Source organism: Passer domesticus, unplaced genomic scaffold (genome assembly GCF_036417665.1).
Source record: "Passer domesticus isolate bPasDom1 unplaced genomic scaffold, bPasDom1.hap1 HAP1_SCAFFOLD_107, whole genome shotgun sequence".
Lineage (NCBI taxonomy): Eukaryota > Metazoa > Chordata > Aves > Passeriformes > Passeridae > Passer > Passer domesticus.
Genome location: NW_026989908.1, coordinates 93238 through 120765, shown reverse-complemented (window position 1 = coordinate 120765; position 27528 = coordinate 93238). Strand labels below are relative to the sequence as shown.

Here is a 27528-nt window from a genome sequence, read left to right as displayed (position 1 = left end):
TCAAATTTGCCTCTGCTAGTCAAGAGCCTCCTAAAAACACTTTCTTCCCTTTCAATGCATTCCAGCTGCCTTCTTAGCAGGACCTCTCTCTTTATTCTCAAGGCTAAGATAGCCACTTGCACACATTGATCACTGCAATGGGGGAATACAGGGTTCAGCACTGCCCATTAAAGCTAAAGGAATTCACAAGACTAAGCCCTATTTGTTACTCTTCATGCCGCTCCTTCCTTTTCTGGGAATCAAACACAAGCATTTCATCAATACACCCTGCAAGTGCTCTTGCTGAGTGAAGCCACATTGCTGTGTCAATAAAGCAGCTGGGACTCCATTTCTTCATGCAGGGAAAGCCAATTCTTTATTCATATAACACATTTTTATATGGTTTTCACAGCCCTCATGTTCAATTCCAACTGCCTGGTAGTTTCCTTGCCACACCATTCATTGCTTAGAAGGTGTTTTTGTGTGTACATGCTAAGAGTTTCTCTTTTACTCAGGTGTTTACATTTTTCCTCTGTGGACTCTCATGGGTGAGATTTCTTGTTTATTACAGGTGCAAACTGTTTTCTAACTACAACAGCTTGCTGTGCTAACTGCATTCATTCTTATGATTTTTCACATGGGAAGTTAGCTAGCTGCACATAGAAGACATAACAGGCCAGCTGGTAATTGAGCAGAGCAAGGCCTGATTTTATAAGGCCTTTCTTTTCTAATACCCCTACCTGTGTGCAACACATGAAGACTTTCTTTCAGAAATTAATCAGGAAAACACAGATTGCCTGCTGAAATTATTCTGCTCTTTTCCAAATCAGTTCACTACTCAAGTACAACCCTCAGACACATCCCCAATTCCCTCTCTCCCAGCAGCTCAGAGCAGCATTGCACAGTGCTCGCTGTGCTCCAGAGAGCACAAAGCAGGCTGGCCTGGTGGGCCTGAATATTTCTGCAGAACACTCTGCATTTCACACCTTTGCTGTGGCTCAGGGCAGAACTGCAGGCCTGCAGGCGCTTCCTGGCAGAGCTGTGGGAGGCACTGGCTCCTGCAGATGGGAGCTGCCAAGCTGTCAGTGCCTCAGGCTGGCCTGGCTTGCCCTGGCAGAAGTGCCGTGCCTGAAGGACGCTGCCCTGTGCTCCAGCCTGCCCAGCAGCCCGGCTCCCTGCGCCGCTGCCCAGAGTGCTGCACACACTGCTGCCCTTTGCCAGGAGTCACAGGGCAGCTGGCAGAAGAGTAGGAATCCCAGCCAGGCCACCGGCCCTGGGCTGCCCCTGGCCTTTCTCTGCTCCTGGGCAGACTCCAGACGGCCAATGCCTCCAGTCTGGGCTGTGCCCAGCACGGCTACGCTTCCCCTCGGGAGCAGCCAGCTGCCACCTGGGCTCTGAGAGCGGAGGATTCGCCCGCTGCCAGGAAGAGGCACCCAGGGCCCGGCTGCTGCCTCCTGCAGCTCCAAGGGCCTCCTTCCAGCCTGCCTCTGCCCAGGCTCAGGCTGCTCCGGGCTCTGCCAGGCCTCTGCTGGGGCTGCACCCCGGCCAAGGCCGGGCCCGCTCTCACCTCACAGGCGCTGCCAGCCCTTCACCAGAGGAGACCTTTCAGAGCCCCCTCTCTGATCCTTCTGCTTTCTCACTTGAGCAAGGCTCTCCTTCTGCCAGAGATTGCACTTGGGGATACAAATCCAAGTGGCAGGAACCAAATGTTCTCGAGTCACAGCTGCAGGCCTGAATCTGCACAGGATGTCTTGGCTGCCCCACTCCTTTGGTTTTCCTGCAAATGCCATCGCCCTTTCTGCCTTCACTAGAAATACCACAGCTGGGCAAAAACAGGCCAGTGGGTCATATTGCAAAGGCATTGTGGTCTGGAGAGGATGGATGAAGAAGAACCTTCCCCACTTACAAACCATACAAAAGAAGGCATAAGTGTGATTCAGCACCAATAAAAAACAAGAAGGAAATGTTGAATATTCTGAAGGGGTAAGAAGGAGGCGAGTCTTCCAAATGAGTACATGTTTCCAAAACTTTATTTAATTCCAATCCTAATCTATAATCCTACTTTACAAAACTCTTCAACAGCTCTACTCTAGAATCCTACTCTACAATCCAAATCTACAATTCTACTTTATATTTCTTATGAAGTTAACATCTTCAAATTATTGTTACATTTTCGTCACCTAGTTCTTCTTTTTCTTCTTCTCCACTGCAATGATAAGTGGTACCAGGATGGATGCTGGCTTGGATGATGTCACAAATGGATGCTGTCCATAGGAAAAAGAAAAAACAAACAACAAAGAACAGTGAACCATGACTTTCCAAGCTCAGTGCTTCACTGGCTCCATGAGGATTCCTCTAGTTCCTACAAAGACCCACAAAGTAGAACAATGGGACCATCTGCACCTCCTTCTTTATGTGCAGGACCTTGCCATCACAGGCAAACCTGGCCCAGAATCCCACTCATCTGTTTATTGTGATGTCTTCATCTTGCTGGGATTTTTGCCCTGCCAGTGCTCTAGAAATGCTGCTTTCTGTCCTTGGAGTTTCTTCTTTTCAGGAAACTCCAAAGCCTCACATTGGTCCTTGTCTTTGAACAACAGGCACTGTGCTGATTTCCAGAGGGAGACAGTGCAGTGTCTACCTTTCCATGCCCTGCCCCTCCTGTGCTGGATGGCACCTTCCTTCCCAGCAGGGACAGCCCAGTGGCACTGGCTGCTGCACTTCCCTCTCTGCCACACGAGCTGGCAGTAACCCTGGGGCAGTTCCTGTCTGCTTGAGCGTGCCAGGCAGCGGATGGGGCTGGGACAAGTCCCTCTCAGCTCTCCCTGTTTGCCGGCCAGAAACCTCCAAGGGTGGGCTGGGGGCACAAACCAGGGCCCCTCAGAGGCTGACAGTGAGCCCCCCACAGCCCCTCCTGCCCACAGCCAAATCTCTGACCACTCAGCCAGCCTGGCTTCCTTGGGTTCCTGCACCACCTTGGCATGTCTCTGTACCCTGCATTGCTCTACTTCAGTTCTTTTGCCATTAGATAAAATGGAGCACATCACCAAATTACAAAACAGGGCAGCAGAAACAGTCAGAGGACAGAGTACCTGTCCTCTCAGGAAATGTGGAGAGAGGTGGAATTATTCAGTTGTGTGAAAAACAGGCCCCAGAGAGCCACTTGTTGCCACTTTCCAAAACTTCAGATTGGCTTTGAAGAAAGTGGGGGACACCTTTTTGAACGGGACAAGTTACAATACGATGTGGGTGAAAAATTTTAAACACACAGGGGATCAAGTCAGAGTAGGTCGAATGAAGAAATTGTTTCCTCATGGCATGGTGCCACCCTGGCATGGGTTGCCCCAAGAGCATGTAGTTGCCCTGTCCCTGGAACCATTCCAGGTCAGGTGGAAAATGACTCTGAGCAATCTGATCTCTTTAAAGATGTCCCTGCTCATGGCAGGACACTTGCACCAGATGACCTTCACAGGGCCCTGCCAGCCCAGCCCAGTCTAGGACTCCTCACTGTTTTCCTTTGAAGAGCACCAAGAGTGGAGGTGAGCAGGAAGGGGGCTCATCTGATGCCTTGGACTTCCATGGAGGAGGAGCCCATCCCTCGCACCCTCTTTCACCTGCAGCCCCTTTGCATTTTACCTGCAGGAGCTCCTTGGCAGACCAGCGCCGCTCCTCGTCTGCCTGCAGGCAGCAGCTCAGGAAGTCACGCAGCCAAGCCGAGAGGAGCTTGGGATGCAGCAGCTGTGGGGTCCCTATTGAGGCTATCATGAATTTAGCCTGGAGAAAAAGGAAACACCTGCTGCTTTCCCCATCTGTAACTGCTCTCCCAGATCCCACTGTTTAACGCCTGTTCTTCAGTGGCAGTCACTGCCCTGGCAGAGACCCAGAGATGCCTTTCCTTCACCAACAAAAAAACCCAAACCCCGATGCAGCCACAGCTTTTCCAACATCCTGCAGATCTTGCCATGGCTGCTGATTTCATTGACCTACTCAGTGGGAACAACATCAACAAAAGCACGTTTGCTTCTCTGAGGATTCACACCAGCTTGACAGGCTTTTTGGAAGAGGGACTTTACTATACTAATTCCAAGGATTAGTACATGAATGGCATCACTGCAGTGCTTGTTGGTCCCTTAAGCACAGCTGCCATAAAACAAAACTCATCAAGCTTTTTCTCCTGTTCTTGAAAACAATGGTAATTGGAAGGAAAGAAAGCAAATCCATCAGTTATTCCCCAGGTAAGGCAACTAACACCTACAATCTCATATTCCACACAGACACATGAGGATGCCTGCACAAATGTGTTGGGATGAAAATGCCTGCTTGGGCACACAGGAAACACCTGCAGCTCTGTCTCTCAACGGTGAAAAATTCAGCTTCTCTTATGTAGAAAATAAAAGCTTTTCATGGTCAGAAGAAGGAGAGGTGCCATCCCTATGGTCACTCTCTGCTCCTTTGGATACTCAAGTCAATGCATTAATGGTAGGCCCATCCCAGAAAGTGCCAGGATACACTGGGAGGTTTTGGCAGGCTCTCCACATCACCAGGTTCTGGCTTGGTGACATGGAGAATGTGGCTTCAACTATGAGAGAAACATGGTCACTGAGTGTTTCAGCAGCACTGCACAAGAAGCAGAAGAGACTCTGTGGCCTCTACACCCTCCTGCCCAGATTTCAGGCAACCTTTCCAGCAAGAAGAAACTGCACAGGGGATGCAGTCCCCCTCTGAAAACCACAGTTTTAGAAACTCTGTTTGGTTTGGGTTTCCTTCCTTCATTTCTGGAAGGATAAGAGTAGTTCTAAGATGTTTGTTTCCTGTTATTGGGGCCATCTACAGAGACAAAAGAACTGGAACCACTTATAACCCAAAGGCAAGTGTTGCCTGAGAATGGAGTTTGTTTGAATGTGGTAAGGCTTGAGTTTCCCCACTGATGCAACCAAAACTACAGCAGATGCTGATGTGTTGCCGGACATTTTTAGGAGGGCACTGTGCTGGAAGCAGTCCTAGCAGATGGCAATGGGATTTTGTCCAATGGCACACAGAACATGGGACAGGTGAGAAAGACAGCGGGATCAGTGAGGATTTGCTCCTTACCAAGGCAGGACTCTGGTTCCAGTAAGGAGGTTCTTGTTCCACCATTTCAATTCCCACAATTCCAAAAGACCATATGTCCACTTTGGGGCCATATGGTTGACACGTCACCACTTCAGGCGCCATCCACCAAGCAGTCCCTGCTAACACGCTCCGTGTATTCTTCTCAGGGGTGAGTTGAGTAGAGAGGCCAAAATCAGCTGAGGAGAAAGCAAAATAACTGTTTTTATTTTAATTCTGTGCAATTTGGAAACCAAGCAAAAGAATTCCCCAGTAGAAGTTTGAGAATGTGCTTTTGACTCTGCTGGACAACTGTCCCTGCTCTATTTTCTCAGGTCTTTAGCCAAGGAAATATGGCATTGTGACTTAAAAAATTCCCACAGTTTTTTACACTGCCTCCAGCAGTGGCTATTGTTCTTTGGAAGCTTTAGACCTGTAGCTCCCTCCCACTGGAAGGGACACACAGAGAAACACCACTCTTGACTGCTTGTTCCTTGTCATGCCTCTGAGCACATTGCAGCCGTGTCACCAGCTCACAACAGATGTCCCTGCACTGCCACCAGCACCATTTCTGGGGAGCTGGCAGTCACTCCAAGCAGCCCCACACTCACATCCCTGGAATGCTGCACCTGACCAAGAATACACTGACCCAGCTTGACAGAGCCATCGGTTCTGAGAAGGATGTTGCTGCTCTTCACATCTCGGTGGATCACATGGTTGGAGTGAAGAAAATCCAGTCCTTGCAGGCACTGAGAGAGGAAACAGAAACAACAGGGCAAAACTAAGTGATGTGATTTCATCACATAAGAAAGGGCACAAAGAATCAAAAAGATTCCCTCTCCAGGGGAATGGGGAGGAATGGAGAACACAGTGCCACTGAGAGGAAGGGCTTGCTGCTGCAACACTTGCAGAGCAGGACCTTTCTAAGGAAAGGCATGCCAGCCTTTGAAAGAGCAACAGCACCTGCTGTTGTAGACTGTCCCCTGCACACCAGCCAGGATGACTGCTGCTGCAGGGGATGTGCTCAGAAGCAAACAGCGCTTTGGCTGCACTCCTATCCTTTTTAGCTGAGGACTGAGAGAAACTAGTCTCTCTCTTTTCCTTTGCTGTTCCTTTCAAATCCTGCCACCAGCACCTTTGATTTTACAGGCAAGGAATGCAGTGAAGACAGGCAAAAGTTTAGAGAGGCAAAATGGAGAAGAGCCTCTTACAAGAGGCAGAGTGAGAACACAACAGCAGGAGATAAGAGTACAAGAACTGAGTTCAGTGAGTGCAGAGGCACTGGCAGCCATTTCACTTGAGATTCTTCTACTTGCCCACAGCGTAGCAGCAACACACAAACAAAGCTTGGCACATGAAACCTCTCCTGTTCTGAGCCCCTGTTTCCCAGACAATCCTGCCCAAGCCCTCGGCAGCACAGATGGGATTGCTGACCTCCCGACTGATGGCTGCCATCTCCTCTTCAGACAGGTAGCTCTTGCTGATGACATCGCTCAGGGTGCCTCCGTCCATGTACTCCATAACCAGCCAGAGTTCCTCACCCAGAAGGTAGCTGAAAGAAGGAAATAAGGGCGTGGAGATAAACATGCATGGCTACATTGATATTTCCTTCCGGGTTTCTTGTTTCCAAGTCCCTTTGTGACTAGGACAGAATCAAAGGAATAGATATTCCCTCTAGACTGTGCATTGTTTGCAGTCTGTGCAGTCTCAAGGAGTAAGGCACAGCTGTGAAAAAGGAGATGGCTTAGATGGCCTGCAAGCAAAAAGTGCAGTTTAGTAACAGCCCAGACAAAAAACCTGTCAGGCATGGTGCTTCTGGAAATAAGCACCTAGTCTTCCTGGCATGCATAGCAATGGCAAAGAGAGGCAAGGATCTAAGGGAAATCCACTTTAGGAAGGTTCATCAGCATTGAAGAAACTTTAAAAAATCAATCCTGTAAAACTGTGGAGGCAGTGAACTTTGAGGGTATTAACTTAGTAAGATACAGCTGATCCAGGTTTTGAATATTTTTGAATAATTTTCAAACTATGTGTGCCAGGGAAGACTCATGCAGACAAGATGCACTCTTGTCTCATCTATTGGAGATGAGAAGAGAAATATTAAGAAATAATTAACAGCTCCACTTTCTGACACTGACCAAAGTGAGTTTTTAACCTCTCATGTTTGTTGTGTGTAAATGCACATTCACGGGATAAGACCATGACCTCTCACCTGTCTAAATAATTCACAACACTGGGACTCCTATGCCTCTTCATGATCATGATTTCATTAATGCATAGCTGCTTCCTTTTCAGTCCTTGAAGCTTTATTTTCTTTATAGCCACCTAAAGAGACATTGAAAATCAATAACTTGAGAAGTTGGTGGCATGAGACCACAACAGACATGGAGTGAGGGATTTTGCAATGACACAGCTGAGCTGTGCCAAACTGCCTTGTGATTAGCACTGCAGTAATTAGGAACTGACATTCCAACAGCCCATTTCTCTGCTCCCTTGGAGGGCAGTTACAGGACATGTGGGGCCACTGATGTTGCCTTGACAACTTGGTATCAGTGGTGTGTCAACTATCAGCCACAAACCTCTGACCACACTCTCTGCTGCTTTGGATGGGATTCAGAAGAAGTAATCCAGGCCTTGATACTCTGTGGATACATCTTGGGGTATGGGCAGAGCTTAGGGCTTTTAGGGACGCCTTGCAGATCTCTCCCTACGTGCAGCTCCCAAGTGCAGCACTGCAGGTGGCTAAGGAACTACCAGGAACTTTCAGATGTATTTGCTGGCAGCCAGAAATGAGAATTCAGGACTCTGAAGCTGTAGCCCCAAAGGGCAGTGAGGTGCTCTAAGGCACCACCTTTGTTTTAGCCATGGAGAGCGAGTGAGCGCGTCCCTCTCTGAAAGGAACCGCTGCCCTCCGTGCCTTCCTTCTGGCAGCTGAGAAGGACAAAGCCCCAAATGTATTTTGCAGGCTGGCACCAGTCTGTGCTTCTTGTGCCTTTTCAGCACAGCTCTACCCAAAGCTCCAGCCACAGCTCACAGCAGAGGGGAAAGCCCTCGAGTGCAGCAGAATCTCTGGGGGCTGTTGACATTTACCTCTCCCCACGTGGCATTGTCGAGCGCTCTAACCACATCTCCAAAAGACCTAGAAACAAAACAGAAGCAGAGAAAGGAGAAGCTGTTTAGCTCTTGGAGTGAAAGCCAGCCCACACAGGAGATGTCTCCTGTAAATGCCCAAAACCTGCAGGATGCAGGAGGGCTCTGCCAGAAGGCAGATGATGCATTTTCCTCTCAAGTGCATGGGCACTGGGCCTGTTCTTGAAGCATTGGGGTTCACTGCCTCAGCTCCTAAAGGGAGTTTGTTCTTTCATCTTGGGTTTCAGTTTCTAAACTGTGTGGTTCCTATCCTAACCACAGAGTACTTCCTTCAGCAAACCATAGGAAAGAAATGTTCCTGAGAACTGTAACCTGACAGCTTTGATAGGGGGTAGGTTGCTCTTTCATGCAAGCAGGATTCTTCTTTGTTCATTAGTGTGTCAGTATGATTTTGAGACATACAAAAACGCTAAAGAAACTAACACAATGCTGTCCTATACTTGAGAGAGAAGATATTCCAGGTTCTGTCCCTTGATGCAGGCAAGACCTCGGCAGCATGGGGATGTCTCTGACAAAGCCTTCTGAGCACACTCACAAATTCTGAGCAGCGCTAAAAGATGGGACAATCTATCCAAAGGGTGTGAACATGTTTGCAGCTGGCCTGACTTCACGCTGGATAGACATTCCACCAGAAAAACGTCTGGCCCATGGCTGTGCAGAAGTAACTGCAGTTGGACTCACCCGCTGCCAATGTGTTCCAGTTCCATGTATTTCATTGCGGGATTTTCCATGGTCACCATTCTCCCTGAGGGAAACAAAGTGCAAGATGCTCACTTTAAAGCAGAGATGCCAGCTTCCAGGAGATACAAAAGGCAGCCCCACTCTCTGGGGCTCTGAGTCCTTTGTGGTCAACTGGGTAACAACAACAACCACAACAGCAATAGGACAGGCAGCCCTGCAGTGCAGATGGCTGGCACAGAGACTGATTTTGTCCAGTCCTTTGAAGAGTTCTCTTGACAGGAAACAAAGCACAGGGAGATGCATTCCCAGGTGAGGAGGACATCTTCTCCACCTTTCAGCAGTTTGCCAAAAGAATGCCTTTCTGTTTGTAAACCACAGCAGCTCAAGCTATAACCAATCCTGACAGGGCTTTCAGCATGAGGACCCTCACTCTTCATGAGCAGGCTGAGCTCAAAGATGTCCCTCTTCCATCTAAGGAAGGCTCCAGCCTCTGCAGTCCCACCAGCCCTCAGGGACAGGGCAGCTACCGCAACAAGGCTGGCAAAGCCCAAGGAGGGAGCACTGACAAGAAGTGGGAAGAAGCCACAGGCAGCCTGAGCCCTGTACAAGCTGTTGCCCTGTCATGGTTTGAACCCTGGCACAATGCCAGGGCCCCCATGAAGGGTATATTTCTAAAATGGTTGCTGTGAGATGTGACCCAGGAACAGAACAAAGCAGGCTCCCATTCGGGGATGGAGGGAAAAACACAACACTTTAATAATCTACAACACAGAAACATAAGGGAAAAAAGAAAAAAAACCACACACAACGATCCACAATGGAACTCCCAAAACACTCCTCCTCCCCCTCAGTTCTCTAACATTCAAATCCCCTCTAACACATCGATTCTCAGTCTAATACCCTCTTTCACACAAGCTTCTCCCCAGTTCATCAAGAGAGAGAGGAGTCTCCCTCTTATACCATGGGCTTCCCCTGGAAACACAGTGGAACCTCCTGTGCTTCTGTGTCACATGCGGCAGCCGCCCGAAGAAAATCTGCCGCGGTGACCATCTTCCTTCCATGTCCAGTGCTCTCACCACTGTCCATGGATCCAAACTGCTCCTTAGGTCCTTTTAAGAATGCTTGTCGCCCAGTTCCAAGAAATGGCCGCCTCTCACCATTTGGGACACCTGTCCCCCCCATATTTTTACTGCCCTGGGGCCTGGGTCTCGGGAACAGAGATCCTTCGCTGAAGGCAGAGGGCTCCACCACACCCTCCCCCTCAGTCTCTGTTCTCTCTACTTCTCCTCGCGGCCTTATCATTCCTGGCCTCCGGCCATCCGCCTCCCCAAGGCTGCAGTCTCTGCATTATCAGAAGAAATTGGTCTCGCCCGTGGCTATGTAAGAGAAAAGTCCAGCCAAAGCCACTCCAATCATCTCCTCCAATCATCTGGGGCACTCTCATCTGCTGGTATTTTCTTCACCTACTCGAACCTCTTCTTCTTTCCCATCCTCCGTCCCCTCTAAACTAACAGCTGGGGAAGATCAGTGTTTTACAGCTTCCATTGTTTCAAGAGTAAGAGGGTTAAAAGCTCAGCCTGGTCTCCCAGCGGCTGGGCACCTTGTCCCGCCCCCGCTTCTCCTCCTGGCCGCAGTGCCGGCACGAGATATCACATTCCAAGCCAGCACAGTCCCTGCCATCCTCTCCCAGGGGGGATGCCCAAACCATCCCACGTTCTCCTCCACCTCTGCAGCTTTTGGGGCTCCCGGCCTCCTCCCTGTCATGGCCTCCCCCTCCCCCACCCAGACGCAGCTGGGCAGGGGAGAGGCCAGACTCTACTCACCAACGCCGGATTCCCAAAGAGGAAGTTCTCTGGGAATCTCCTGCTTTTAACCCCCGTGTGTTCTCAGAGGCGTATCCAGACCCTTAGTGGCTACATCAAATGCCAATTTTGAATTTGGCCCCTGATTGGCCGGACTTAGACTTTTCTAGAAACACATTTCCGGCCAAACCACGACATGCCCCCATTCAGGACACAGCAGGATGGGCTTTGAGATCAGACACAGCGAGGTGCAGATCAATGCCCTTCTTGTCCCAACAGGTGATGGCAGACCCAGAATCCACTGGGCTCTGCTCTCAGCCCCACCAGGCCTTATCTGAGAGCACAGCACTGGCAGCTGTTGTGGGCAAGAAGCAGATTGATGGGGTTGTGCTGCAGAATCACAAAGGACTTGATGTGTTTTCCTAGAGAGTGATCTGAGCAGGGCTTGGGCCAATGAGTAGGATTCTAAGAGTCATGGGAAAGAGTGGGAATCAGGTATGAAAAAGTGCACAGAGTACACTGTCCCTCATATGAGAAATACACCAGACATACCCAGTATCTCCAGATATTTCTCCTCAATCTTCCATTTTGGAGCAGCCATGCTGCTCTCAGAACTGGTGATGAACGAACTGTCCAAGCTTGACTTCCAAGATTCAAGAGTATATCTTCCTCCAGGTAATGCTGCTGCAGCAGCAGGTTTAATGCCAGAGCCCATGGTGTGCTGAACCTGTCGCACTTCTGGTGGGGACAGTTCCTGTGCCTCACACCAACCTTGGGGCCCTTCATTGCCCGTTGTTTGCTGGAAGTCTTTGCAGGCTGCCAGGTGAGATGTCGACACTTGCACCTCAAGTCAAAGAGAACAAAGCAGTCAGAGACTACAGCTTGTCCCAGTCAGCCAAGAGTCATTGACTGTGAGGACAGGGAAAGAACCGATTTACAAGGGATACAGACAGGGATTCAGTCCTCCATCTGGGTCACCATGTTCCAGTGCAAAGAAACAGGGAGAGCAGCAACAGGCCAGCAGGAATCAATTTGGATGACTGCTGGCCAAAAGGCCAAAGGACAAGTCCCGCTGTCCAGGGCAGCAGCTGAGATTCAGCACAGCAGGAAATGTCCTTCAGAGTGACTGTGATCCACACTAGAGCAGGATGGCACTCAGAGGCACGGCCCCACTCCCTGCTGCTCTGCAGTGAAAAGCAAGAAGGGCAGAAAGCACCAGTTTGGTGACAGCAGTGGATGTCCCTCCTTCACTCACTTGATTTTGTAGAGCCTGAGGGAGGCGGTTAAGTTTCTCTCTTATGATTTTCATTTCTTCCTCCAGCCTCTTCTCCCTTGCCTTGTTCCTGTCCTCAGATTCCTGCAGCTCTGCCTCCACATCTTCCTTGATGGTCTGTAAACAACAATGGAGAGGAAGTTTCATGAGTGGAGTGGCTGCCACTCTTCCACTTACCTGGTTTTGTTGATCGCTCCTATGCTGATGGCGATTCATCTCCTCTTGAATTCTTCTCATCTCATCTTTGTTCCTCCTCTTCACTGCCATGATGGCACTCTGAGCTTCGGGCAGCTCTGCCTGGGGCTCTGACTTGATGTTCTATACACACAAATGCACAGCAAGTGACTGAGAGCTGCCATCAGGCTCAGCTTTTTCCTCTTGCAGCCTCAAAAGCACATCTATTCAGCCACTTCTTTCTGCTTCCCTACCCACCTCTGCTTCCACTGCAACCCTCCTGTCCCAGTGCTGATCTCTGCAGATTCCAAGGCTCTGTGCTTTCAGTGCCTGTGGGAGTCCTGGCCTCTTCAGGCCCAAGAGCTCTTCCTGCCCTTCCCTCTGTCACCTGGCCAGTCAGGCTTACCTGGCCATTCTGCTGTGGCTCTTCCACCTGCTGCCTGAGCTGCTCTTCCTGCTCTCGGGCTGGGAACAGCTCTCCCTGAGCCTGGCATGGCATCTCTGGTAAAGGAGTCTCATCCTGCTCTTTCTCTACAAAGACCTGCACAGAAAGCAAAAGAAGATGGGTTTTGACTTCCCGTGTGATATTTGTGAGCCAAGACTCAAAGGCTGATGGGCTCACACATTCCCAAAGCTCTGTGCTGCTGCTCTCCTGGGTCATTCCCTGCCCGAGGGGAGGCACAGATTCCAAAGTGATCCTGGCACTACAATCAGGGGCCATCTGGCACTGAAGCTCCAACAGCCTGTCAGGCAGCTGACAGGGAAGGTGTGGCATTCCTCAAGGCTCTGGTGAGGGCCTCCCTCTGCTCCTGCCATGTCCTCTTTTTCTTTCAGTAGTGACTGACACCCAGCCCTGTCCCACAGCTCCATCCTGGCTCTGCAGGTGGATTCCTGGCTGAGCTCAGCCCTTGGGAGAGACACTTCTGCAGTTCACGTTCTCCTCAGTCCTGCACCAGCATTCCTACCTTTCTGACATCTACACTCTTGTTAAAAATCCTGTCATTCAGGAGATAAGGATGCGTGCAAAGATCCTCTGATGGAAGTCACAGAGCCTCTATGGCCACCTCAGTATATGGAAGAGGACCAAGGTGTTTCTTCTCCCTCTTTTGTCAGCTGAGAATTCTGACCAGCAGTAACAGAGACTCTCATAAGGCCCCATTAACAAATGCACTTAAACACCCCTGGGGATGCCAGTGAAGGAAACCATGTGTCATGTAATGCATGTATGAGCAGAGTCACCAAACACCACTGAACCATGGAATTGTTCCACCTCTCTAGGACAGACAGAAATTTAAAGAATTAACTGGGGACTTCAGGGCAGAAAAGACCAGAGGAGGAATACAGATCTGAGGGGAAAAAACACCATGTCTGGAGGGGGAAACCTCTCTGCCTGCTCAGAATCAGTCAACAGAATATGTCACTAATCCTCTCCTGAAAGGGATGCTTTAGGTGAGCTTTGTACCTCCGACATCCTTGGACCAGAGATGGGAAGATTCAGTTATTAAATGCTACAGAGGGGGAGAGAGAGAGAGAGAGAGAGGGAGAGAGAGAGATCTCACTACTATAATCTGTTATTACTGTCCTCTCTGTTGTTTACACACATCAACACTTGGTAGCCAGTGCCCCCAGTCAGCAACAATCCTGATAATGGTGTTCTATTGCTTCAAGAAACCACATTCCTGGGGAACCTGGAGTGTGTGTAGGTCCTTATGGAAATTGGTCTGACCCAGAGATTACACTGGGAACTGCACTGTGTGCATCTGTGCTGGAGAAAGTTCTTCTCTTGGACTCAACCACAATGGCGCTGCTAAAGTGGCTGTAATCAGAAATAAAGCACAGCCCCTCCCTGCTCCTCTGATCTCTGAGGACCAGTTGGAATGAAAGGCCATTGATATCCTGCTGAATTCCCAAACAAAACACACTCTGATTCCCTGAGCTGCAAAAAGGAACAGACATTGATAACCTGAAATTGATCTCTAATGCCATACTGGCCGGCCTGGAACGACAACAGATCCATTGGCACCAAGCTCATAAAAAACGACTTAATTCTCCAGAAGTGACACATTGGAAAATAAAATTCTAGCAGACCCACTACAAGTACTGTAAAAGGGCTGAAAATAATGAGGAAAAGTAGCATGGTAGGGAAAAAAAAGAAAATTAACAAACCTCACACTCCAAGAAAAGAAAAATTAACAATTTAAATAAAGGAAAAAAAAGTAAATTCCAAAAGTGGCTAAAATATTTTGATTGAGTGAGCAAAATCTGAAGGTCCTTCACCAGCCTCCCTTTGTGCAGACTAAAGCTCTCTCAGCACCTCCTCCCTGGGCTCCTGCTCCATACCCTTGCCCACCTCCCGTCTTCTTCTGTGCACACACTCCAGCCCCTCAAGGACTTGCTGCTTCACAGGGCCCACAACTGCACACAGCACTCACTGCAGCTGCGGCCGCAGCGCTGCCCAGCACAGGCCGGTGCTCACTGCCCTGCTCCTGCTGCCCCTCTGCTGCTCACACAGCCCACCATGCCCTTGGCCTTCTTGCCCGCTTGCCCACAGGCTGGCTCTTGCTCAGCTGCTCTGGACCGGCAGCAGCCCTGGCTCCTTTTGGCCCATGCAGCTCCCTAGACACAAAATTGCCCATCTGACTGCAAATACTGCATCCAACATTTCAACATGTCCTTCCTGCTCTGAGCAACACAATACAGCTCTCAAGGACTTGCAGCTTCACCCCCACTCCAGGCTCCTGGGCATTTTCCAAAGCTGCAGACTTCACCACTAAAAGGAGCCACAGAAACTCGCCCATTCTGCCTTTTGCCTCACCAGAAGGCTTCGCAACTAAGTGCTTCTTTTCCTTGGCCATAGGGGACAAGAATGGCCCCCCCACGGCTTCACGGGCAGCACAATCATCTCCTTGCAGCTTATCAGAAGGCAAAAGGCAGCTGGGCCAAAATAGTCTGTACGAGTGAAGAACTCCTCAAGAAAACTGCAGAACTCTTCCACAAGCCAAATACACCTTTCCACTCAGGAAAAACAAAAAAAGCAAGCTCTGGGACCTCCAGCACTACCACCTGTGCCCTTGGCCAATGCACTGCAGAAGCCCAGAGACAGAGCTTCACTCAGCCAGGCAGCCAAAAGCCCACCCAGAGCCCCCAGCTCTTTGGTGCCTCAACATGACAGGCCAAAGGCCAATTTCCAGCTGGCACTGCCTGCACGAAATGGCTACGTCCTGCAGGACTCCAGCACTCCGCCTCCTCAGCCAGCAACAGCAGTGCTGGCTGCTCAGAAACTTGCACCTCTGCCTTGCCCTAAAGACAGCAGCACCCCAACTGGCACTTACTCTCTTGGGATGATCAGGCTGGGCTGTGACCACGGCTGGAGTCTCGTGGTCATCTTGCTCCCTTTGCTCCTCTTTGGCTTCTTCTCCAGGAGCAGAGGGAGCCAGGGGAGAGATTGCTTTTGCATTTGTCTCCTGTGGCAAGAGAGAAGCATGAGGGACAGCCAGTTACCTAGCATTTCTAACCTCATTTCTCCTGGCATTTACAACCACAGCTTCTAAGGAGAACTCATCAACTGTGTTAGCAATGGCATTCTCAGTGTCTCCAACCCCATTAAAATGGGCCAATTCAACACTATATGGCTATGAATTTGATATTCCTTCCTGGCTGCTATCAGCAAGCAACGTTGTCTCTGCAAAACAGAGCTTATATTTCTTGCAAGCTCAGAAATGGACAAGTAGCAAAGAGCCAGCAACGCCATTGCTATTGCTGCAGCAGACAGGGAAAACCAGAACTGGTCAGAATCCCATCCAGTGCTGGAAAAGGGCAGGAAATGTTGTGCAGAAGCCCCCTTGCTGGCTGGAGAAAGAGAAAAAGAACAGGGCTTCTCCTCCTGGCATACCAAAAACACCTACAAGCCCCAGGATGCAAGTGAGCCATTCCAGTGTCTAAAGCACTTGGATGCACTGAGGGCAGGTTTGGCAGGGCAACAGCCCTTGTGCTGAGCACTGTCATATGGGCATCTATGGAAATTCTTCAGTTCTCCTTCTTCAGATTTCTGAGATTGGAATTAGGAAATATCCACTCTTGTTGTTGTTGTTGTTGTTGTTGTTGTTGTTGTTGTTGTTGTTGTTGTTGTTGTTGTTGAAGTCATGGGAATTATTTTCTTTGGGCTTTTCTCTCTGGATTTTCTTTTGGCCGTCCTTTCTGGCCCTCTATACTCTTCTGTGTCTAGTCAAGGTGACAGCTTGCTCCCGAATTTTTAAATAGGAGGAACATGAAATCTCCCTTTCTCACTCACCTCAGGATCAGCTCCACTGAATACATGTTTTATGTGACCTGTAGTGGGCAGGGAAAATGAATCAGATGCTGTGAGAAAAGTTCCTGGGCTGGTGAATTCCACATAAGAGGTCAAGCCAAACAGAGATTATTTTCCCTTTCACTACATCGCTCCAGGAGACACATTTCATTCACACAGCCACCAAGAGATCAGGACAATGTTCTTGCTTATTCCTACACTTCAACAGCTTTAGCCAGCAAAAGAATACAAACATGATCAATAAAATACAAATTCTTCATTAACACTCAATACTCCTGATCTAGTAAACACTTAAAATAGCTTCTAAAATCCTCTCCTTCAGGTGGTTTAAAAAAAAAAAAAATCAGTTGCATGCACTAATTCTCATTAACTTGCTGTAAACAGTTTTCCAGAAAAGCTTCCCCAAAATTCCTCTGAGCTTTGGCAGTTCTATTGTGAAACAGCACAGCAGCAGCTGCAGGAGTCAAGAGGAGACACTCACTGGTTTGGAGTTTGCACTTCTTTGCAAAGGGAATCACTCTTTTAGCACTAGGTAAAGGGTCAAGTTAGACAATCAAATTCTTTCATGACCAAATTTAGAAAGAAAGAAGCTTTCCCTGAATTCTGGGAACAACTGCAACTGGGAAGAACTGAATTTTTAGAGGCCTTCTGAGGAGTTCTCCCAGTCTACAGTTTCAAAGCTGTCTTGCTTGTCCCAGCAAACTGAGGAAATGACAGACCCTGTTGCCACAGACTCTCCCAGGGAGGGAAGGGAACCCCTGCAGGTTCCCTGGCAATGTTGCCCCTGTGGCTACAGACACCCCCTTTTTAGCTGAACAAATTGACAGGAGCTTTATTAAACCAGTGGCATCCTAATGCTCTTTCTGTTTCTAAATCAGCTCAGTCACTAAGAAGGAGCAGGAAGACATACAAAAGCCAGGTTATGTTACACCCTAATCTAAGTAGAGGGGAAATCTCTACTTACGTGCCAGGTGAGTCAGAAAATAGCCGGAATAAGTAACGCCATAAACAGTAACCACTGCAGCAGCAAGCTGCTGAATCATTGTAGCACTGCCGTGCAAGTTTGCACGCTGTGCTCCAACACTAGAACAAACAAGGCTCCTGTCAGTGTGCAGCTGCCCACTGACAAATGCCTCAAGGCGCAGGGTGCTCCTGCTCTGAGCAAGCCCTAGGGCTGCTCTGACACTGAGGCCTTCCGTGCACCAAGGCAACCTTCTCATGTCACCACTGTGACGTGGCAACCATGCCCTGACATCACAAAGCAAATGCTCTGTGTTGGTCTGTGACTTTATACAAAGCAATAACCAACCTTCCCCACAGCAAACACAAAATAGCCTGGGAAGTTCTCCTCTGCCACAAAGCAGCACAAATTGCCCTCTTGGTCCAAACCCTGTTGTTCAAGGGATCCAAGAGCAACTTCAAGAGTGCCCCAAGCACCTACAGCCTGTAGCCCAAGTGAGCACTGAGATGGGACACAAGCAAAGGAAACCAGATCAAGAAAATGGCCCACAGCATTGCACATGTGAGAAACGACTCTCACTTTGAAAATTTTAAAGGTTTATTAAACCTTAACAAAGGACTGAACAAGGAAAAATGTTCAGCACTGGCAGTCTCTGTGACTTGCAGCCACATCCTCATCTACAAAAGAGATACTCTGCCTTTGATAGCCTTAGCCAATATGGCTAAGACAATGGGAGGATATATTACGATAACATCACTTTACATTTTTACATCCACATAATATTTACCTCTTAATTGTGAGAGCCAACCATTACGTTACTCATCTGTAACACACAGAGCCAGGAGAGAAGCCACTGTTGGCATAACAGCTGAAATAATTGCTAACAAATCTCCCCATATATTTGCACGTTTATCGGACATGCCCAGGGCTCCTGTGCATGTACATCTCTGCCTTTAGTCCCCTTTGGAAGCACTCACACTGGCAGCATCTGCCCAGCAGCAGCAGCTGCTCCAAGCTGGGAACGTGACTGGAGGTGCTGATTTCCAGAGGCTTCTGTGTGCCAGGGGAAGGCAAGGCAGGAGCGGGTTGAACGGCGCTGGCGCTGCTGCTGCTCTGTGCCAGGGAGCCCCGGCTGGGCAGGGCACGGTGCCCTCTGCGCTGCGGGCTCTTCCTCCTGCCACAGCTGGGCACACCTGGGAACAAGGCAGGACAACTTGTGGGGAACCAAGGGCTCTGTGGGGCTCCTCTGCTCTGCACACACCCAGGACACCTGCAGCAAAGAGCTCTGGAGCCTAAAAAGAGAAACCAGAGGGAAAGAGCTGGAAAAGGTTTCATTTGGACCTTTCTTACTGCTAAGAGAAGTTGCCCAAATGAAAGGTTACCAAGCAGGGCCTGATCCCTGCTGCCAGCTCAGGGTTAGAAAGAAAGCAATACTTTGTTTCAGTGCAGGGTGTGTAGGGAATCACTTCCTTAACACATGCACTCCCAGCAATCTCACCTACTAATTTGTATCCATGGAACTAAGACATATTCAATACTTTGCTGAAACTCACAGGCTAAACATTACTCCAAATTATTTGACAAATTTAAACCTCTTCTCAGAATTTATTGACATCAGAGTAGGAGTGTCCTGTAGGTCCCTGGTGGTTGCTGCTACAGGTTCAGGAGGAGACCCATGCAGAAAAGAACCTAAGACACAACTGGGCTTGCAAAGCAAATTCATTCCATTAGCTGCAGTAGCAAATAATACATACCAAGCCCTGGATTCCCAAACATCCGCTGAGCAGGAGAAGGAGCTGGAGCGTGGTGCTCGGTAGGAGGCACAGGTAGGCAGTGCACTTCCAGGACATCCCCTGGATCAAAACGGTGTGCATCTCATTCTTCTCACCCCTCCACCCCAGACCAGGCCTTCTATCTCCTACTCAGGAGTGGGATTTTCCCAGTTACAGCATCAGCTCACACAAGGCCGGCGTGTGAGATGAGGCCACCATGGCTCACCATACTCCATGACTCCCTGCCAACAAGGGCTCCATGATGCATTGTTCCCCTTTCAAGGCTGAACTGCCCACCCACTGACCAATACATTCTTTCTCTTTCAAGGGTCAAGTTCCCCCCTTTAAACAATACACTTTTCTTCATTGTCTTGTCAACCTGCTCAAACATGGATCAAATATGGCAGGGCCTCGGATCTCGGGTTTCCTGCTGTCAGGATGACCCAAGTGTCCCTTTTTCCCAGCCTGATGGTTGAAGGAAGAGTTGGAATTCTCCGGCTCTGATTCACAAGATTGTTTATTATCTAGTATCTAAAATATTTTCTCTCAGACTCGCAGAGGTCTGATCTGCAGGTCTGTCAAGGGCACACTGCCTTGCCCTGAGGCAGTGCTATCTCTTGATACTAAAAACTACATGTACTTTATTTACAGTTATTTTCCAATACCTATCACCTATGTTAGACTGTCTACTTCTACTCTAAACCAATCCAAAAGTGCCAGCATCACCCAGAACATGGATGTTAGGAAGGAGAAAGAAGGACAGGGAACACCCAAATTCCTCCATCTTGGGACTCTAAACCCCTCTTCTAAAAATCCCAAAATTCTACTTTTCACCCTGTGACAACTGCTATTATGCTGCTTCAAATTCTCTGACTTGGGATTCTTCATACAAGGTTGTTAATTTGCTCCATGGCTTAAGATCAAAATCCCAAGTATCTTTGGCTTCCTGACAGGATCTCCGAGCCCCCTGCCAAGGCTCGAGCCATCCAGGGCACCCAGAGGGATGTCCTGGGTTCTGACACTCCAACACGACTCCTGCTCCTGACACAGTCATTTAGGAAATATTTCAATCTTCAAATTCGCCTCTGCTAGTCAAGAGCCTCCTAAAACACTTTCTTCCCTTTCAATGCATTCCAGCTGCCTTCTTAGCAGGACCACTGTCTTTATTCTCAAGGCTAAGAGAGCCACTTGCACACATGAATCACTGCAATGGGGGAATACAGGGTTCAGCACTGCCCGTTAAAGCTAAAGGAATTCACAAGACTAAGCCCTATTTGTTACACTTCATGCCGCTCCTTCCTTTTCTGGGAATCAAACACAAGCATTTCATCAATACACCCTGCAAGTGCTCTTGCTGAGTGAAGCCACATTGCTGTGTCAATAAAGCAGCTGGGACTCCGTTTCTTCATGCAGGGAATGCCAATTCTTTATTCATATTACACATTTTTATGCGATTTTCACAGCCCTCATGTTCAATTCCAACTGCCTGGTAGTTTCCTTGCCACACCATTCATTGCTTAGAAGGTGTTTTTGTGTGTACATGCTAAGAGTTTCTCTTTTATTCAGGTGTTTACATTTTTCCTCTGTGGACTCTCATGGGTCAGATTTCTTATTTATTACAGGTGCAAACTGTTTTCTAATTACAACAGCTTGCTGTGTTAACTGCACTCATTCTGATGATTTTTCACATGGGAAGTTAGCTAGCTGCACATAGAAGACATAACAGGCCAGCTGGTAATTGAGCAGAGCAAGGCCTGATTTTATAAGGCCTTTCTTTTCTAATACCCCTACCTGTGTGCAACACATGAAGACTTTCTTTCAGAAATTAATCAGGAAAACACAGATTGCCTGCTGAAATTATTCTGCTCTCTTCCAAATCAGTTCACTACTCAAGTACAACCTCAGGCACATCCCCAATTCCCTCTCTCCGAGCAGCTCAGAGCAGCATTGCACAGCGCTTGCTGTGCTCCAGAGAGCACAAAGCAGGCTGGCCTGGTGGGCCTGAATATTTCTGCAAAACACTCTGCATTTCACACCTTTGCTGTGGCTCAGGGCAGAACTGCAGGCCTGCAGGCGCTTCCTGGCAGAGCTGTGGGAGGCACTGGCTCCTGCAGATGGGAGCTGCCAAGCTGTCAGTGCCTCAGGCTGGCCTGGCTTGCCCTGGCAGAAGTGCCGTGCCTGAAGGACGCTGCCCTGTGCTCCAGCCTGCCCAGCAGCCCGGCTCCCTGCGCCGCTGCCCAGAGTGCTGCACACACTGCTGCCCTTTGCCAGGAGTCACAGGGCAGCCGGCAGAAGAGTAGGAATCCTCAGCCAGGCCACCGGCCCTGGGCTGCCCCTGGCCTTCCTCTGCTCCTGGGCAGACTCCAGACGGCCAATGCCTCCAGTCTGGGCTGTGCCCAGCACGGCTACGCTTCCCCTCGGGAGCAGCCAGCTGCCACCTGGGCTCTGAGAGCGGAGGATTCGCCCGCTGCCAGGAAGAGGCACCCAGGGCCCGGCTGCTGCCTCCTGCAGCTCCAAGGGCCTCCTTCCAGCCTGCCTCTGCCCAGGCTCAGGCTGCTCCGGGCTCTGCCAGGCCTCTGCTGGGGCTGCACCCCGGCCAAGGCCGGGCCCGCTCTCACCTCACAGGCGCTGCCAGCTCTGCACCAGAGGAGACCTTTCAGAGCCCCCTCTCTGATCCTTCTGCTTTCTCACTTGAGCAAGGCTCTCCTTCTGCCAAAGAGATTGCACTTGGGGATACAAATCCAAGTGGCAGGAACTCGAATGCTCCTGAGTCACAGCAGAGAGCCTCTATCCACATAGAGTATTTGGGCTGCCCCATTCCTTCTTTGGTTTTTCATGCAAACGCCATTGCCCTTTCTACCTCAAATAGAGGTACCACAGCGGACCAAAACCAGACAAGTGGGTCATATTCCAAAAGCAGCATGGTCTGGAATGCATGAATGAAGATGAGCATACCCCAATTTCACACCATGCCAAAGACACTGTAGGGGTGACTTCCACGTTTAAGAAATAACAGACAATATAGAAGGAAATCATGAGCTTATTCACACAGTAAGAAGGAAGGAAATTTCAAGGAGCGTTGTGGTTTCAAAACTTTTATTAATTTCAAATCCTACGCGGCAGCCCTATTACACATTCATATCCTAACCCTAATGGTAACCTTAACTGCCTAAGCCTAGCCATAACCCAAACCCTAGACCTAACCCTAACCCTAAACCTGACCCCAGTCATAACACTAACCCTAACTCTAACCCTAGTCCTAAGCCTAGTCCTAACCCTAAGCCTAAACCTACCCGTAACCCTAACCCTAGTCCTAACCCTAACCCTAACCCTAACCCTAACCCTAACCCTAACCCTAACCCTAACCCTAACCTTAACCCTAACCCTAACTCTTGCCCTAGTCCTAACCTACAATTCTGCTCTAAGCTGGTTGAGAACTAAGTGATCCTGATGTGATTTCCCCTTTCTTGTCTCTTTCCTCTTCTTCCCTGCAACAATCAGTGGCACCAGACTGGACACAGGCTCAGCAGATCTTACAAATGGATGCTGCACCAAGGAAAAAAGAAAATCAACAGAAGTCAATGAACCATGACGTTCCAAGCTCAGGATTCACAGGACTCCTAGAAAGATCCAGAAAGATGGACCATCTGCACCTCAATCATCATGTGCAACACCTTGCCATCACAGGCAAACCTGGCCCAGAATCCCACTCATCCATTTATCCAGGTGTCTTCATCTTGCTGGGATTTTTGCACTGACAGTGCTCTAGAAATGGTGCTTTCTGTCCTGAGGCTTCTTCCTTTCAGGAAACTCCAAAGCCTCACATTGGTCCTTGTCTTTGACCAACAGGCACTGGGCTGATTTCCACAGGGAGACAGAGCAGTGCCTACCTTTCCATGCCCTGCCCCTCCTGTGCTGGATGGCACCTTCCTTCCCAGCAGGGACAGCCCAGTGGCACTGGCTGCTGCACTTCCCTCTCTGCCACACAACCTGGCAGTAACCCTGGGGCAGTTCCTGTCTGCTTGAGCATGCCAGGCAGCATATGGGGCTGGGACAAGTCCCTCTCAGCTCTCCCTGTTTGCGTGCCAGAAACCTCCAAGGGTGGGGTGGAGGCACAAACCAGGGCCCCTCAGAGGCTGACAGTGAGCCCCCCACAGCCCCTCCTGCCCACAGCCAAATCTCTGACCACTCAGCCAGGCCTGGCGTCCTTGGGTTCCTGCACCACCTTTGCATGTCTCTGTACCCTGCATTGCTCTACTTCAATTCTTTTGCCATTGGATAAAATGGGGCACACCACCAAATTACAAAACAGGGCAACAGAAAACAGTCAGAGGACAGAGTACCTCTCCTCTCAGGAAAAACAGGGAGAGGTGGAGTTATTCAGTTGTGTGAAGAACAGGCCCCAGGGAGCCACTTGTTGCCATTTTCCAAGACTTCACAGTGGCTTTGAAGAAAGTGGGGGACACCTTTTTTGAACAGGGCCAGTTACAATGGAATGTGGGGAAATATTTCTAAACACAAAGGGGATGCAATCAGAGTAGATCTTAGGTAGAACTTGTTTACTTAGAGCATTCTGCAACTCTGGCACACGGGTCCCCAAGAGATTGTAGGTGCCTCATCCCTGGAACCATTCCAGGTCAGGTGGAAAATGGCTCTGAGCAATGTGATCTCTTTAAAGATGTCCCTGCTCATGGCAGGACACTTGCACCTGATGACCTTCACAGGGCCCTGCCAGCCCAGCCCAGTCTAGGACTCCTCACTATTTTCATTTCAAGAGCACCAAGAGTGAAGGTGAGGAGGAAGGGGGCTCATCTGATGCCTTGGACTTCAGTAGTGGAGGAGCCCATCCCTCGCACCCCATTTCACCTGTGGCCCCTTTGCATTTTATCTGCAGGAGCTCCTTGGCAGACCAGCGCCGCTCCTCGTCTGTCTGCAGGCACCAGCTCAGGAAGTCACACAGGCAAGGTGAAAACAGGTTGGGCTCCTGCAGCTTTTGTTTCCCTCCTGTGCCTATCAGGATTTGAGGCTGGGAAAAAGGAAACAGGGAGGTTCCACCTGCTGCTTTTCCCATCTGTAACTGCTCTCCCTGAGCCCATTGTTTAAGCTCCATTCTGCAGTGGCAATTTCTGCCCTGGCAGAGACCCAGAGATGACTTTCCTTCACCTACAAAAAACCCAAACCCCACGGCTTTTCCAACATCCTGCAGATCTTGCCTTTGCAGCTGATTTCATTGACTGACCTAGCAAATGGGAACTACATCAGCAAAGCATGTTTGATTCTTTGAGAACCCACACCAGCTTGATAGGCTTTTTGGAAGAGGGACTTTGCTATACTAACTCTGCTATTTCCAAGGATTAGTACAAGAAAGGCATCTCTGCCATGCTTGTTGGTCCCTTAAGCAGAGCTGCCATAAAACAAAACTCATCAAGTTCTCTCCTTTGTTCTTGAAAACCATGGTAATTGGAAGGAAAGAAAGGAAATCCACCAGGTATTCCTCAGGTAAGGAAACAAACATTTAAATCTCAAATTCCACACAGACACATTAAGATGCCTGCAGAAATGTGATGAAAATGCCTGCTTGGGCACACAGGAAACACCTGCAGTTCTGTCTCTCAGCAGTCGGAAAATTTCAGCTTCCCTGAAGCAAAAGAAAAACTTTTCATGGTCAAATCAGAAGGAGAGGCGCCACCCTTTGGTAACCCTCTGCTCATTTGGCTACTCAGGTCAATGCATTAATGGTAGGCCCATCCCAGAAAGTGCCAGGAAACAAACAGGGGTTTTGGCAGGCTCTCCATATCACCAGGCTCTGCCTTGCTGACGTGGAGAACGTGGCTTGGGCTATGAGAAAAAACAGGTCACTAGGTGTTTCAGCATCACTGGAAAAGAAGCAGAAGAGACTCTGAGCCATTTACACCTTCATGCCCAGGCTTCCAGCATGTTTCCCAGTGAGAAGACACTGCACAGGGAATTAAGTTCCTCTCTAAAAATCATTGTTTTAGAAACTTTGTTGGGTTTGGGCTTCTTTTCTTCATTGCTGGAAATGTAACACCAGTTCTGAGAGGCTTTGCATTGTGGTTTTAGGGGCATCTTCACAGACACACAAGTGGGAACAACTTGAAACCCAAAGCAAAGTGTTGCCTGAGAAGACTTGGGGAGTGTTTGCCTGTGTTAAGGCTTGAGCTGCCTGGCAGTCCCCTTACATCCATGTGCAGAAACACCCAGCTGCTCCCCAGAACTCAGTCCCTCTGGGCACACAGGCCTCGGGAAAACGATTCCAGCCTTTCTCCTGCTCAAGAGCATCTAACCTAAGCTGAGCTCCAGTTTCTTCAGTAAAGCCAAGGACGTTCACTTCCATGCAGCTGACAGTGTTCATGGAGCTCAGCAGGCCTTCCTGATATTCCTCAGGCCAAGGAATTACAGTGGAATTTGGCCAGACATCAGATGAACATTATCCAATGTGGTTCATGCGGAACCAAGCCCTAACGCTGACAAGCCAGAGGGAGAGAGCTCATTCTGCTTTTGAAAGATGTCAGTTAGAAACATAAGACACAGACTTGGAACTACTCAAACCTCAGCATGCATAATCCATCAAAAATAGACGAAAATAAGAATGGCAAGAGGCCTTGGAGTCTTGATAAAAACGCCCACCACGATAATAATAACTCTGCGCTAGTGGCAGTGAAATCAATGGTGGCCAAAGAGACTTTATTACTTTCCTCTTCAAACCAAAGGAAAATTTCCAAGCTTAAAATAACCAATGTACTCTCCTGGATTAAAAGCAATTATGACAATTCATTCAAGTACGCAGACGTGAGCCAAACAGAGGGATCACAGGTCACGCCTGACGTTCCTTGTTCATCAGTGGAACCTGCAAACTCTGATTTTATGCTATTCATAAATATGCCAGTTGTTGATTTCGTAGAGCTTTTTTGGCAAAATCATGGGTTTTGTTTTCTTATGTTACAGATCCCCTCTATTGGATTTTCAAAGGTGAAATTTTAATGAAAAGTCAAAACCAAAGTTTTTATATTGTAATATACGGGAAGATCTTTTGCCGAAAATTAGCTCATGAAAAGGATGGAGCGAAATCAAATTATACACTGGTGTTGCTTGGTTTAATTGGTTCTTGTAGTGCAGATTTGCCAGCGGAACAACCAAAATGTTTGGGTGACTTTAGCCACCAGGCAGCAGGCTCAAACACCATAAGTTTGTCTAATTTGGGACCAGAAAAGCTTTTCTCTACATGTCTTGTCGGTGAGCCAGTAAAGGATTTGCCCTTGGTCAAAAAGCAATTCAGTAGTAAGCCTGGTGAAATTGACAATGGGAGTAATCCTGTAGTGGATTGGAACGTTTGGACCAAAGAACTTCCCAAAGCAGGATCTGAACCCAAAGAATTTGAAATCCTTGGTCTTTTAACAATGGATTTCTGCCTTACGTTTGAATATAATGATTGGCAAGAAGGTGATCCTCCAAAGTGCAATGTTACTCCCCATTATTTTGCATATAGAAATTCTAGGTTTTGGTGTAATTATTCAAAGAGTTGGGATGTGCTTTCCGAGGCTGACCAATATCCACGACAATTGCCAAAAGGATGTTGGTTCATTGGTGGAGATAGGGCTTGGCAGGGCGTCCCATCACACCCTGCAGGTGCCCCATGTAGCATTGGAATGCTCACTGTGATAGCACCTACTGCTAAAGCAGTCATTAAGAAGAAACACAGGGGAACAAGATCTGCTCATCACTACCATGAAAACTGTAAGAGTGATTTCATGCCTTGGAATGCTGCCAAAAGGGTTTCATCAGGTTATTACCCCAATCAGCCAGGGCATTGAAACAATTAGATCAGGTTGGATCTTGGCTGAGTAAACAAACTAATGCCACATCCAGTACAATTAGTGATATGCTGACAGATGTTAATAGTGCTGGGCATGCTGTCCTTCAAAATAGAGCTGCAGTTGATTTTCTTTTACTGGCACATGGACATGGTTGTGAGGAATTTGAAGGATTGTGTGTTGTATGAACCTGTCTGATCATTCTGAATCCATCCACAAAAACATACAAAAGCTGAAAGATTTGACAGCTCCAATTAAAGCTGATGGTGGGTCCTGGTTAGATGATTTGTTCCTAGGATGGAGCTTTGCACCTTGGCAAAGAGAACTTTGTAAAATAGGTCTATATGTGTTGGGTGTTTTGGTAGTGATACTGTGGTAATACCTTGCATACTTCGGTGCGCGCAACAAATGACAGACAAAACTATCAAACAGATTTTATCGTACGAGAGGGAGAAGTAGGAAATGGATTCACAGAGAGTTCTCAAAATCTCACAGAGATGGTGGATG

General features: G+C 48.7%; 1 protein-coding gene across 2 annotated transcripts; it reads right to left on the bottom strand.

Moving 5' to 3' along the window:
* Positions 1-1991: 1991 nt before the first annotated feature.
* Positions 1992-17663, bottom strand: LOC135291715 (serine/threonine-protein kinase PAK 3-like). Of its 2 annotated transcripts, XM_064405985.1 has the most exons (14): positions 17421-17663; positions 16439-16476; positions 15480-15611; positions 12554-12688; positions 11956-12291; positions 11253-11544; positions 8899-8962; positions 8158-8206; positions 7280-7392; positions 6502-6619; positions 5717-5816; positions 5071-5267; positions 3616-3753; positions 1992-2243 (listed from the first exon to the last, which is right to left on the bottom strand). In XM_064405985.1, the coding sequence occupies exons 1-14, from the start codon at positions 17497-17499 to the stop codon at positions 2160-2162; spliced, it is 1875 nt and encodes a 624-aa protein (XP_064262055.1). In that variant the 5' UTR covers positions 17500-17663; the 3' UTR covers positions 1992-2159. The 2 variants fall into 2 exon arrangements, with proteins under 2 accessions (XP_064262055.1, XP_064262056.1); XM_064405986.1 differs by lacking the exon at positions 3616-3753 and having other exon boundaries at positions 17421-17662.
* Between the last annotated feature and the right edge of the window lie 9865 nt (positions 17664-27528).